Source organism: Netta rufina (genome assembly GCF_964035555.1).
Source record: "Netta rufina genome assembly, chromosome: 7".
NCBI lineage: Eukaryota > Metazoa > Chordata > Aves > Anseriformes > Anatidae > Netta > Netta rufina.
The window spans coordinates 36,355,462-36,369,599 of NC_140130.1; the positions used below are offsets into that span (position 1 = coordinate 36,355,462).

Here is a 14,138-nt window from a genome sequence, read left to right on the forward strand (position 1 = left end):
GTACTCATTCTTTCATTACAAACTGTGTTATAATGCAGCAGATGGTAATAACCAACTGTTTTTTCATTCCTTTTCAATACTGATGCATTTTATTTACAACACTCTGTATAACTACAATGATAATTGGGATGGACTGAAAATGAAGGGAGTTTCCACTAGGTGGTCTTCGTCTAAATCTATTTTTGGAGTTTATTCTCCAAACAGATGAAATTGGTAGGACAACAAAGTTTTGTATTTTGTTTCAATGTTACTAGAGAATTGATCTGACATATTGTTGTGCTCCTGGAGAATGTAAAAGGCTATAGTTAAACCAACAAACAAAACCCTCTGTTTGTGACCCTACATCTTACTCAAGTTTACTTTCTATAGCGTAGCATTTAGAGATTCAAAATGTACTCATAACAAAACCCCCTAACCAATTAGATTTGATGTGAACTGCAGCATTATGTTTCTAACAGTGTACAGACAGTACAAGTGGCCATGGTCACACTGCAGGTTACAGAGTAAAAGCAGTATAAAGTATAAAGTCCTCCTATTTTCTAGAGCTGTACAGATGCAGTAATCTCCAAGGACAGACCTGAGAGTCACTGTGGACAGCGTAATAAAATACCTGTACAGAGCACAGCGACGATGAGAAGGCTGATATGAAAAAATTACATTAAAATCGAACAGTAGTATGACTTCATCAGGCCTCTGTAATGCAGCCAGCAACTATGACCAATTCCCTGATTTATGTATGGTGAGACTTCAAAAAAACAAGTGACCGCCACTCTGAAGGGTGAGGAATTAAAAAGAGCATGACAAAAACTACAAGGATCACAAGGAAAACCACTTGGTTCTCATTTTACCTTATTCTATAGCAGATTAAAATACAGTTAAGTTTAAAGCAAACAGAAGAAACAGAGGCACTGGTATCCATGATTCTTAACATGATGAAATTTGAATTATTTAAACAGAAAACACTCTGGTTTGATGATACACAGAACTATTCTCTGTGTTTTAAACATGCTGGTGTAACTATTTGCTCTTCTATATTCCAGCAGAAAACTTTTCCATTCAAGAGTCCAAGTGTACTTCTGATACTCTTGTCTTCAGATACCCTAAATTGTGACTGTACGCTGTTCTGCTAATTGCTCCTTGCCAAACATGTAGTCAATGAAGCATAATAGGTTTTGAGTCATTTTGCAGAGATTAAACTTTTAGGTAGCTATTTCAACTTTTACAGCACAGAAACTGATACTTAGGCAGCTTTTTTCTTGGCTGCTATTATTACCAGGATTTTTAAAAATAAGAATTGGAAAATTGTGTAAAAATTAACTGCTCTCAAAATATGATGTAGTTATCTTAGTAACAAACATGTAATTTCAGAGCAAACAGCGTCTTTAGAAAACATTTTGTATTCCTTTTTTGCATTAGTTGATCAACTCTGATAACAGTTTATGGGAATTTGCTCATGCACTTGTATCGTTTCAAGTGAGAACATGTTCCTTTCCAGCTTGGATAGATACTATTGCTTCTATCAACCTGTACTGGGAGCTGCAGAGTTCAAGATGAGTCTCTTACCTTCAACAAACAGGGCCAATACAATTTTTAAAACCACTTCTTAGTGCTTCTTAGTGATTTGCTCTTTGAACAGATTGTACTGTGGCTGAAGAAGATTTTGAGGCTTTTGAAAAACTTTGCACTATGCAAAGATTTATTTTCAGCGTATCAAAATTTATATTGGCTTGGAGGAAATTTATTCTTTCCTAACAAAACGCTTTGGATACCAATTTACTGCAGCTCTGCTTAACAGACTTATTTCCTCATTTATCACTTAATTCAATTCACTATTTAGAGGATATTCATGTATTTAGGAAGAATATCTTCTTAATAACAGTCAACTCAGCGCTAGCTACAACTCCACACACAACATGGGAAGCACTCTAGGACTGTGAAAAGCTTCGTCTAAGCATTTCACAGTATGATAAACCCCACTGGGAAAGGAAGGTTTAAAAGCCTGTCACTAGCTCTTTGCAACTTTGGAGCCACCATTTTAATTTGCACTGCCTAATGTCTGCTTTCCAAACAGGAGGGGCCAAACGCTGTTCTCCCTGCGATATCTGCTTTGGGCTGAACTCTGCCCACAGGCTCGGTGGCAGCAGGGCACGGCTATGGCTCAGCACTTCTCCAACAGCGGAGATTGCTTCCTGCATGAACTTTGGCAGGTCACAGCAGTTTCCCTCCAATGCAGAAGGTTAACACGCTGCTGCTCGGTTCTGAGATTTAGGACCTGAAGCAGCCACTGAGGTGTCACATCCAAGCAGCACAACTCAGATACCTTAAGAGACTAAAAATCTGAATGTGTTTAAAAATTACAGTCCTGCATACTGCCAAAATGCAGAGGAAATTATCTGTGGCCAGCCAATAAAATCATGCTGGGTAACAAGCTCAAACTTCTCAAACAGATTTGTTCTAATATTACCATAAGTGGAAAGGAGGAGTCCAAGTGTCAAATGGCATCTTCAGCAGCTTTCAGAGAACTGCCTAGATCTAAAATACCATCCATCTTTGCATTACAGTGCTGTTCCAATAATACTGATTTTTCTGTTAGATATTTACCTGTCCCATTCACAAACTGTACTCATTACAAAGTAGATGTTTAGCGTGTACGAAAGGTTCCCGAACTGGATGCATACTTTGGATTTTACCATAACGTTAAGTTTCAGTAGGATTTTTACTGGCCTTCGCAGAGCTGCAAAGCTGATTAGCTCTCTGTCTAAAACTGGATTTCATCTATTTTTGCCTGCTTACACAGAGCTGAGCTAAAAACGCAGGCCCTGTACCAACGTAAACACAAGGACCACCTCCCAAGAGTACCAGAGCAAGAGAGACAGGAAAATATCTTGTATCAGCATGATCTTTGATCCAGTCCCGGGTGAAGACTGGGCCAAAGACTCAATGAGCTTACCTACTCTAAAAAGTTAAATCAAATATATATTTTTTGTACCTGCTGAGCTACCTTAAAAGCAGAAGCATTTTTTCAAGTGTAAAAACAATGTCAGTTGCAATCATACACGGGAAGAGTAACGCATCCAGCAAAGTGCTGTATGCTGCATACCACACACAAACCCACACCGTGAGGGCAGGTACAGATATCCAGCTGTACGGTGTTCACAGGGGTGGCTTTAGCATTTAGAAAGTGTTGCTGAGCTGCAGTCTCTCAATCTCTAGAAGCCCAGGATATGATTGAAGTGTCCCTGAAATGACAAATTTTCACGTGTGATTTTCCGGAGGTGAATTTTAACTCTGAAGAAAGTTACCTGAGCTCAAATCAGATCACTGCACATTGTACTCATAATATAAGCTTTTTATTATTTTAAGAATAAAGATAATTTCCCACTAAATAATGTAATTCCCACTAAATTTAACAAAATATAAAGGTAATATCCGTTGTGGCACTGGCCACCAGTAAGGGATCATCTGAAGAGCACAGAGCTAACAGATCTATACGGCCAGGTCATCATCGGGAGCTAGAGGGCTTAGAGCCGAGCTGTGCTGTGAATGCAGGGACACTCACGTGAGCCAGCTCAGATCAGGACGGTGTTAGGAGCTCAGCACAACGTCAATTCAGCTGCACTAACACAGCTCCAGCTGCTCTAGGCCTGTCTTTGTGTGGCACGCTGTGTAAACCACCAAACTCTGCTGACTGGAACTGGGAGCCAGAAAGAATCCCCCCCCTCTGCAAAAGCAAGCTGTCAGAGCAGAGCAGGCAGGTTTTTCTTTCATCTGCAGATTGTTCCAGGCCCATGACTCAAATAATGAAGAAGTGAATATATATGCTAACTTGCTTATTCCGTTACCAAACACTGCATCTTACTACTTAAACTCTAATTTGAATTTGACATTATGCAACAGAGACGGATAAACTTTGTCCCCACTACAGGGAAAATCACAGAAATCAGAATTTCATCAAATTCAGTCACATTTTAAATCACCCTGCTTTAAGCAAAGCAGTTTCTGTTTCAACTCAATGAGACGAGGCTAATTTAGCAAGAAGTCTAGCAAGCAGCTACACGAGGGCTCCAGATTTGAATAACACCAACTTGAGCTGCTTTATTGCCAGCACAGGACAGTTAGCAGGAAAATTCTTATGAATGTTTGTTGAAGAGGTGAATTACACAAACCCAGGTAACTTAGGGAGTATTTTTGATTTCAAGTTCATTACTACATCAGAAGAAAAACCATGTCAGGCTACTCTGACATGCTACTACTTAAACCAGGAATGCGCTTATTTGGAATTACAGTGTTTATACTCATGTTACATGAAAGTGGTGATAATTTTCCAAAATTCGGTGGTTAACAGTAGAGCATTACAAACTCTGGTGTTGGCACTGTAGTTCTGTAAGGTAACAAAACTGACTTCTCATGTGCCAGTTTGGGTTTTAATCCCAAAACACCTTCTTTAAGGTCTCCGTGACCCCGAAGAAGGTAACGTACCTCAAAAGCTCAAACAGTAGTTCACATATTTGGTCATACTGGTTTATTCTCATAATAATTACTCCCAAAGTCAGCCCTAGATCTGGTTTTATTTTCTTTTAAAAGACAAGCAGAAGTAAGATAACACAGTAAATGCCTTTTCAGTTACAACTTCTGATTTACGACAGAAAGCTCAGTCTCGCAGCATTCAGTGGAAACTTTGCCATCAGTTCCATCAGAATGAAGATTCTGCTATGAACGTTCAGCCCTTTGGAAGAAATGCATGGCACTCTCCCAGACTTATTTTTGGCTCTCTAAGGAATCCTGTGTGATCAAAAGCTACTCAACTTCTGAGTAGCTCCCGTACACTTAAGAGACTTCTGAAACTTTGGTTAGAAAATTTACATGAAAACTGAAGCTGCAGGAATGGTGTAACCCCTGTCACTGCTCCCAGCCGTCCTCTCTTCAGGGTTTGGTTGTTTATGCGTGGTAAAAAAGAAAGTGCTTATGCTCACCATCATCTCTTGGTGAGAGATCCTTGTGCTCCTGGTGCACTGTTAGAGCATGCTCCTTGTGCCAAATCGTAGCGGTGGCTCCTGCCTACACAAACACCACAGCTGGTTTTGGCCAGCTGACTTTGGGTATCAAGACAGCTCGGAAGGCAGCACTATTCGGCTGTCCAAACACTTGCATTGTTTTTCAGGAAGGTCAAGCTGTCTGCACCAAGCTCTGATGGCTACTGCTCCTTAGCTAGCTTGTTTAAAGCTAGGCCTAGTACACCTACAGGGCAATGCTTTCAGGCAAGGTCGGTCTACTATTTGGAAAGGAAATATCCAATTAGAGGAAAAAATATGACACAGAACGGGATTCCTGAGTGTTTTATTATGATTCAGTATATCAAGGAAGATATAAAAGTGGGGTAGAGGAAGTTGTACGCTGCTGTTTGCTTCAGTTACTTCCTAAACTCTGCTTTTTAGAGGGAATTTGAAAAATGTGTTTGCTGCCTCCGTATTTTCCAACTGCTGCTGCAAACGTATTAGTTTGTACTCTGCTGGCATACCTGAGAAATGCTAAATCAATCTGCCTTCTTTTATTTACATGCTTTATTCCTGAGAAATGTAATTGTGGTTTTTATTAACTTTATGTTTTATGGATCTAATGCTTAAGAACAAGTCCATCTTTCATGCCACCGAAAGAAGGTTAATACACTTACAGATTCTCCAGCAATACATCTCGGGCACGGCTGGGCAGTACCTCTGCTTCCTTGGTTTTCAAAAACCTAATTAACAAAAACACGTACAAAACCATAAAAAAAAGGCAATTATTTGCAATTTGACTATAAAACGTATTTTAAACGTGCTCTAGGAATAGGTATTGTTGCCGGTGTGAACATACCATAGAATTTGGCTTTGTCTTTGCATCCCACGGACCGCAGCCAGAGGAGAGCTTCTGTTTGGAATCCAGCTCCATAGCACAGTCAATGAGGCGAGCGTCGGCCTCATTTGGAAGGGTTTCTAACAGCTTGCACACTCGCTTCTGAAAGAATCAAAAGCAATATTTACATATCTTTGCAAGGCATAGGACCTCGAATACAAGTCTGCAGGATTTTATTGTTTCTGCCTGATAGGCACCTTGCATTCATTTGGAGGCTGGGTAAGTACAGTAAGGCAGGAAAATGCAGCCTGTCGGGGGCTAGGTCAACACAAAAACTTTCTATTTAACACCATTTCATGCTGGATGAGCAGGGAAATAGACAGATCTCACTAAACATCTCCGCGACTCAACTTCAGAAACCAGGGATAAATGCCACTGGGAAGAGAGGCTACGTCACCCTCCAGTCATGTATAATTTAGGATGGGGCTTATCAAAGGAGCAGATCATGGGAAGTGCTGTGAAACGGCTAATTAAATTGAGGAAACGGAAGGAAAACCCCGAAGCCAAGTCAGACAGCTATGAAGACATCATTTGTAATGAGCTCTCTGCATCTCTTTCTGCCAACTGCCCCCTTTTCCAGCTTCTCACCTGGACCATTCCCTGTGATTTTGGGATTTCCTGCACATCAGAAGCACTCGGCCGGGAGTGGGCTGTCCGAGCCAGGCTGTCTTTAGGACAGCTCTCAGCACCCCAGGGCAAGGTGTTCACCGCTCCGTCAGAAGGATATTTGGGGGCTGAGAGGGCTGAGATGCCAGGAGCGGGATGCCCCGATCGGAAACCTCAAGAAGGGCGCCCTCAGCTCAGCAATGGGGGCACAACCCGACTCCTGGGGGCTCCTAAAATCGTGGCAGCAAATTAGCAGCCTAATGAGCAGCTCCAGAACTGACACAGCCATCTCGGGCCCGACTCTGCCTGAATTCCTCAGAGATGCGCACGCGTTTGAAATGTTTTCCTAATGCCTTTCTGAACAAACTTTGTTTAAGGAGTAACAAGATTCGATCCCTTGCACGAGCACGTGATTCCACAGGCAAGAGCTGCGTTGCCACAGAACTAACAGACTACTGAAGCATGGAAGCTGAATTTAACATTTGAATACGTTATGTAAAAATAAAATGGATCAATACAGCGGGACCCTCGGCGGAAAACAGTTGAAACGAGAACACTGCCAAGGAATAGAGGATATTTGGATGGGATGCAAATCAGAAAGTGAAATGTGTATTGTACTAAGAAAGTGAATAATATAATGACAAAAAGTCTGACAAGGTCCTCTAAAGGCAGGCCGCCTTCCGCTGGGAAAACATTCTCTTCCCTTTGTTGCTGCACAGCTCGTCCTTTATTAAAAGCCACGGCGCGGGGGTACAGCAGCAGAGCTGGTGGGATGCGGGAGATGAAGGCGAGGAGGAAAAAACGATGTGCTGCCACGTATCAGAAGAAATTTGGCTTATTAAAAATAAATTCAAAGTACTGTTTTGGGGGGGGGGTTAAGATATTTAGCATCAGTGACAGGAATCCGGCAGACAGAGGAGCTGCCTGACAAGCTGATCGCACCGACGCCAAGACAATTTGGGGAAGTCTCTCGCAGAGGCTGGCTTCAGGGAAGGCTTCGCCCTCTGGAATTATCTTGTAGGGAAGAAACAATCAATGCACCAGTCCTGCCTGCGAACAGACCATGGTTAGTGCGCGTGATTAACAAGGATCAACGAGCGAGCTAGGCAAAAGACAAGCAAGGATTTTGTCAAAATGACTGATTATGTTAGGGCGTGTTGGGCTGCATCTCCAGCTTGGAAAGAGAGTTTAGGACAAGCAGCAGCACTTCAGGTCATGTCCCAGGACAGGCAGAAAAGAGCTCTACCCACAGAGAAGAACCCATAACCCTCTTCCAGGTGGCATGGCCTGCGAGCACACGGGTGTTTCCACTGCTGCTGGAAGGAGAAAGCCAGGCCTCAGCGAGATGCTGCTTTACAGAAGCAAACAACGAAGCTGTGCAAAACCCATCCGTGTACAAACAACCGCCCTAAACGCAGCTAAAGAGGTTTTCAGAAAGTTGTCACAAGCAACGACTGGGTTGTCTGACAAATTTCTGAAAGCCTGACTAGCTTCTGTGTTATGTTTCCTACACAGCTGCCCTCCAGGCATGAAAACGGGTCTGCATCCAGCTCGGCTTGTGTCCCCTGGGTACCCCGATGGGAAGCACAGCGGTGGCAGCGCGGTGATCCCCATCGCCCACCCCGTTCCCTCGGGTCCTGTCGCTGTCCCACAGCCCTGCTGCAGCACTCGCAGGGACCGTGCCCAGCCCCGTGCCCCCCCCGGCTCCCCTGGGCCCCGGCCCCACTCACTCTGGGCGGCTCCCCCGGCTCCGCAGCGCCCGGCGGCCCCCGGCGGCCCGGCAGCAGCGGCGGCGACTCCATGGCCACCGCGGCCCCGGGCGCTGCAGCCCGCCCGCCGGGGCGGAGCCGGGGCCGGGGCTGAGGCGGGCGCCCTCGTGAGGCGTTCGGCACCGCCAGGCCCCGCGGGGAAGGGTTTTTGGGGTGAAAGTTGGGTAAAAAGGGCAGCTGGGCCTTCAGCATGAGGGGATCCTGGTAAAGCCTGACGTAAGAACTGTCATAAAGCCTGCCATAAAGCCTGCCACAGCTCCTGACACAGCTCCTGCCACAGCTCCTGCCACAGCTCCTGCCATAACTCCTGTCAACTCCTGTCATAACTCCTGCCACAGCCCCTGCCGAGCGCTTTGCTCTTCGCTTTGGGTGTCCTCAGGGTTCAGGCGAAAGGGGAAATGTCACCGGGACCTTCGTAGCCTCTCGCATGCACAGCCCAGTTTCCATGCCTGCGAGCTGTGGGGCTGCCGGGGCGTTGAAGCAGAAAAGCCACAGGGAAGTGAGGCTTGGGGCTGAAAGCAGGGAGCTCGAGAGCTGATGGTGGAGAGGGAAAATAAAAAAATATAAAAAAAGGAGACTTCCCAGGGAGGACTAAAAAGCCTTGCCCTGTTTATTTGCAGCCTACAGCCAGCCTCTTGCAGGCTGCCCAGCACAGCTGGGTAACTTCAGCCACGCTGTGGCGTACAGCACGAGGGGCTCCACAGCCTAACTGCATGCTCCAGGTTTCACTTTTCTTTTTCTTTTTTTTTTCTTTTTCTTTTTTTCTTTTTCTTTCTCGTTTCCTTTTCTTTTTTTCTTTTCTCTTCCTTTTTCTCTTCCTTTTTCTTTTCTTTTTCTTTTTTTCCTTTTCTCTCTCTCTCTCTCTCTCTCTTTTTTTTTTTTTTTTCCCCTGAGCTTTTCTGCCTCTTCCCTGCTTTTCAGCGCACACGGGAGGACATAACCACAGACAACACCACGTTTTTTTTTGTGTTAACCAATAATCCAGGCAGCTGTGAACTGAAGGACCCCTTCTGCCTCCCTCTGCAGCGTGCCTGCCTGGCAGAACACCGGGTCCTCCCCATCAAAAGCTCCTCCGAGGTGGCTTTGCCATTACTGTGACAGTCACTTTTAGCTATACGAGTACTCCTCTAATGCATGTTAAGAACACACAGTTTAAAAACCATTTACTTCCGTGATCATTTCAGATTAAGTCGCAGGAAAGTACCCGAGTTTCACTACTGAAACGTCTGATTTCCAAACAGAATGGGTCAGAAGCTTCCAAGGATCATCTGCAAATGCCCACCCATGATGGCAGAAGACCAAAAGCATTAGCACAGAGTTGGAGCGGGGACGTGGCCATTCAAACTGCTCAGGCAGTGCCAAACAGGCAGAGCGTTGTTTGGGATTCAATCTGAAAATGGTCAACAGGAGATCCTTTGCTAGAGGAGGACTCACGTCTTCAAAGAAGCAAAGGTGTCTTCTGCCCCAGCCGTCTCCTACCCAAACGGAGAAGACACAACGCACGGCAGGAGGTGTGGCCCAACAGAATTTAGCATTAGTGCTCGTCACTCCCTGGCTCTGGGTGTCACAGATAAAATTCGAGCCCTTGCTTTTACTTCTGGAGGGCCTGGAGACCAGCACAGGCGTAACACACTGCTTGTCTTTTCTGCTTTGCTCCATCCAGCTATTTCGCAGGAGGGCACACACACGTACCGTCAGTCTATCCTGGCACTCCTTCCAGCGCTTATTCTTCACCAGGGATCCAGTTGTACTTACACTGTATGCTCTACCGTGTTCTTTGAGCCTGAGGGTGTATCACAACAAAGAAATCCATAGATTCTTTTTTTTTTTTTTTTTTTTTTTTTAATTTAGCAATTGACATGCTGGATAGAAAAATAACCCTAAACCTGGGTAATCCAGTTTGCAGAGCATCTGAAGCATAACTCATTTCTGAGCTCGAATCAAGCCCAAATCCATTCACATCGACTCAGATTTATTTAATTATTTCAAAACAACCTTCCCGTTCCACCCCCAGAGTCTCCTTATGCTTCTTGCCAGTACAGCGAGCGTTGTGAACTGGCTTCCCTGTTAGATTCACGTGTTTAGAACCATAGGATGTGCTATAAAAATCCAGCACGTTGTGATGCATCCATCTAAATGTGTCAGCATACATCAGGGGATCCTTTTTTTGCAGGTGCGAGGTTTGGAAATGTCAGTTGCATCAGGAAAGCATCTTCGGAGGTGCAAAGCGCAGGGTTAAGTGGTACCTGCTCGAGCAGAACTACCATTAGTTCTCTCCCTCCGTGGATGTTTTTCTGAATAAGGAAAAGTTTAGCTCCGTAAAAAGTAGGAAAGCTCTCTTCAGTAAGTTGCAAATCATAGTCACACAAATTAAAAAGGGCGGTCTCGTAAAGTGATTAATTGCTTACGCTGTGAGCACTTTGTGGCCTGAAGTAGAGATGCAAATGCCGTAATAACGAGATTTCAAGAGTTTAGTGACTAAGGTAGAGGATGTATAATTTACAAACCTTTTCAAGACATCTTGGGAACTGAGGGACTAGAAATAAAAGGGAGGTGAGATATGACCAAAACCCAAAAAAAGAAAAGAAACTTATTTGTTAACCATGTCATTCAATGTATAAGGCTCATAGTCAAGGCCCCTAGGGTGAAACCAAATCTCAAAAATAAAATACTTTATCAATAAAAGTAATCTGTTTTAATATATATTTCATTTTGTCTTTGAATGCAACCCCATTTCCTTTAACTTTTTTTTTTTTTCTTTCTTTTTTTTTTTTTTCTAGGAACACGCTTAGTTTGTGCAGTTTAGTAAATCTCACTAGTTCAGACACCCAGAAAGCTTTGTTTTTTACAAGCGTCAACAAAAACCTGCTATTCTTTATGACTTTGTACAAATAAGATGCCAAATTAATGCATAAAAAAATTCTTTTAGAGCAAGGAGAGACTAAATTCCCAGAAGTCCAGATTATGGTACAGATCGGTATAGAGGAAGGATGCAACCAGATAAAAAAAAAAGAAAAGGTGTTGCTTAGGCACACTTTAAAACTATTTATTTTTATTTTTTATTGTACATGTACTAATAATAGTTTTGTATAAAAAACATAGCTTATGTGTATTCTGAATACTGAGCAACTTTCAGGACTTTAATTTCTTCCACCCAGAATTACGTAAGTCTCTCTACTGTTATATCTTTGCCTAAGCATGGCTCAGGAAAATAGCATCAAACACCAGTAACTTTTCTCTACACATAAAATCGTGTATTCGGGGATGAGCTAGAACTAGAACCATGTTAAAACACTTCGATATTTTATGGGGAATTCCCAGCTTGAATACAACAGAATAAAACCCGTGTCTTCTAATTATTTAAGTCTTAGAAGCTGACTGCGTGGTTCAGGCAGGGCCAGAAGACGTGAGCGGCACTCCGGCGTGACTGCCTGTGCCACTCAGGCCTGCTGTACCTTCCTTCAGCTGGTGTTTCACCCAGCGTGGGGTATCGCCTCTCTAATCAGGTCCTTTGCAGCTTGGGGTGAGCAGTAGATCAACTGGGCACTACGGGAGGCTTGCCAGATTAATTTGGCCTGCTGCCCGTTGTTCAATCTGGAGTCGTTGAAGGCCTGGGTTTCCCTGGGACCGTGCTGCCAAGTGCTCCATATGGGATGCCCAGAAATATAGCCTCATGTTAGGGAGATTTAGGTCTCCTGCGTCTCAGTGGGCCTATACGTTTTTAACAGCAATCCTTGCTTTTACCTTCCAAATGAACCTTGAGAAGGTCTTGTGAACCTTATTGAAGAATGAAGTTTTAAATTAGGGGACGTGGCTGTAGCTGACACAGGCTACAGAGGAAGATATTTACTCTGAGAAGTTACATCCAGCTGAAGCAGGATGAGGTGCTCTCACGAGGAGCTTTGGCCAGAAAGCGCCTTAACCCTGGGCTCCGCAGCGGGCAGCTCTGAGCAGCGGGCAGGGCACGACCCTGAGCTGAATGGAGGGGACCTGAGCTTGGGGCAACCAAAACGCACATTTTCTGTGGCACTGGGAAACAAAAGGGGAAAGAGTTTACCCTTGGAGAACAGATTTGTCTGTGAAATAACACACCATAGTTTTACTCATGGCCTGCGGCCTGTGCCACTCTACACAGTCTAATGCTTTTCCTCAGTCATGAGAGCTGCAGGTGGAGGTTACATACTATGTTCTTTCTGTTCTAGATTATTTCATATGGGAAGGATTTTTATTTTATTTTATTTTTTTTCAAATTGAAATCTAAAATAGAAATAGGGAATCTGTCTGATGTTATTCTATCACAAGAAGGAATTTGGATTTTAGGCAAAATTATTTTCTTTGAACTGCATAAATATTTTATGGGGAAAAAAATTACAAGTTTTTGCTTCTTTGGTGACTGAAAGGATCAGTAATTTTTAAAAGCAAAATGCGATGTAAAATCCCAAATACATCTTTCCCAAAGATTTTCTATTATTGAAAATTCCCGATTATGTCACTGATTTTCTGGTAGGTTAAAATGTCAAGAGAAAATGTACAGAATGAACTGGTTGCCCTCCCTTCTTCTCAAATCACAAGAGACGCAGAGATCAGAAAATGGAACCAAGTTCTCATAGTTCTAATCATGCCTGGGAAAAGTCTCTTTGAATCTCTGCTTTCATCATGACAGAAGTTAAGATAAACGTATGACTGTTAAGACAACTTGTGGTGATCTTGCTTCACGATCATGGAATGGTTTGGTTTGGCAGGGACCCCACAGACCACCTGCCTCCCCCCACCTTCCTCCCACCCTCTTCCTTCCTCCCTTCCCCCCCAGTGAGCCCCCTGCCCCAGCCCAGGCTGCTCAAAGCCCCCAGCCCTGGGGCACTGCCAGGGATGGGGCACCCACAGCTCCTGGGGCAGCCTGGGCAGGGCCTCACCGCCCTCATGGGGAGAATTTCCTGCTAATGTCTGGTCATAACCTACTCCCCTTTAGTTTAAAACAGATCAAAATTTTCAGATACATTCTTCACTTGCTGCTTTTCAAAAGTTGTTGAAACATTGTCGAATGTTGAAGATCTAGAGCGGTCTGATAACAATCTGTTCTTAGCTGTTGTGGTGTAACCCACAGGTCTTTCCCTATTAGTGTAACGAGGCAGCAGTGTACTTTATGTCAACTAAAGATTGTTTCGGGAAAGCATATATAGTTACACCTTACTTTTTCTTTGTTATCATTATAAATGCTTATATATATATATATATATTTTTTTTTTTTTTAATTTTTTTTTTTCTTAGAAGTACTACTTGAGAACAGAGAGTAACTCAATGGACTAAACATTTTACTTTGGATTAATTTCTGTTATGCTTTTTAAGATCTCAGACAAAACGTTGTCCAGCAGTGTATCAAGACTTTATGTTAAATTTATAAGAACAGTAAAAATTCTTCAGGATGCTTTATAACCATCTTTTCCACAGCACAGGCATAAGAGTATTTTGGATTTTTTTTTGTCTCTTTCTGCATCAAAAGGATAAAAATATTATTAGACAAAATCTAATAAAATATTCACTCTCATCCTGTTCCACTTCTGCACAATGTGATTCTCCTTCACCTGTGGTAATCCTGGTTTCAGTGGCACGAATTGTAGCAGCTGCATATTTACAAGCAGTAAGCTTGGAGTGAAAATCTAATTTCAGGTTGACATTATGTCGGATTCTTTTCAAGAGAGAATCTTGGCAAAGGAATGGAAGGAAAATGGTAATAGGTAGGTCCTGGGCAGCCTTTGTAGGTAATGGTAATAGGTAGGCCCTGAAGGCCTTTGTAATGGTGATAGGCCTTTGTAATTTAATGGTAACAGGTAGGCCCTGAAGGCCTTTGACACTGTCTCCCACAGTATTCTC

The 14,138-nt window shown here is 43.4% G+C and overlaps 1 protein-coding gene across 1 annotated transcript; it reads right to left on the reverse strand.

The window, feature by feature from the left end:
* Positions 1 to 679: 679 nt before the first annotated feature.
* Positions 680 to 8,318, reverse strand: LOC311211393 (uncharacterized protein C10orf143). The gene is made up of 4 exons (XM_084290081.1): positions 8,229 to 8,318; positions 5,854 to 5,994; positions 5,672 to 5,737; positions 680 to 3,239 (listed from the first exon to the last, which is right to left on the reverse strand). Exons 1-4 carry the CDS (start codon positions 8,298 to 8,300, stop codon positions 3,210 to 3,212), a joined length of 309 nt encoding a protein of 102 aa, XP_084146207.1. The 5' UTR covers positions 8,301 to 8,318; the 3' UTR covers positions 680 to 3,209.
* Between the last annotated feature and the right edge of the window lie 5,820 nt (positions 8,319 to 14,138).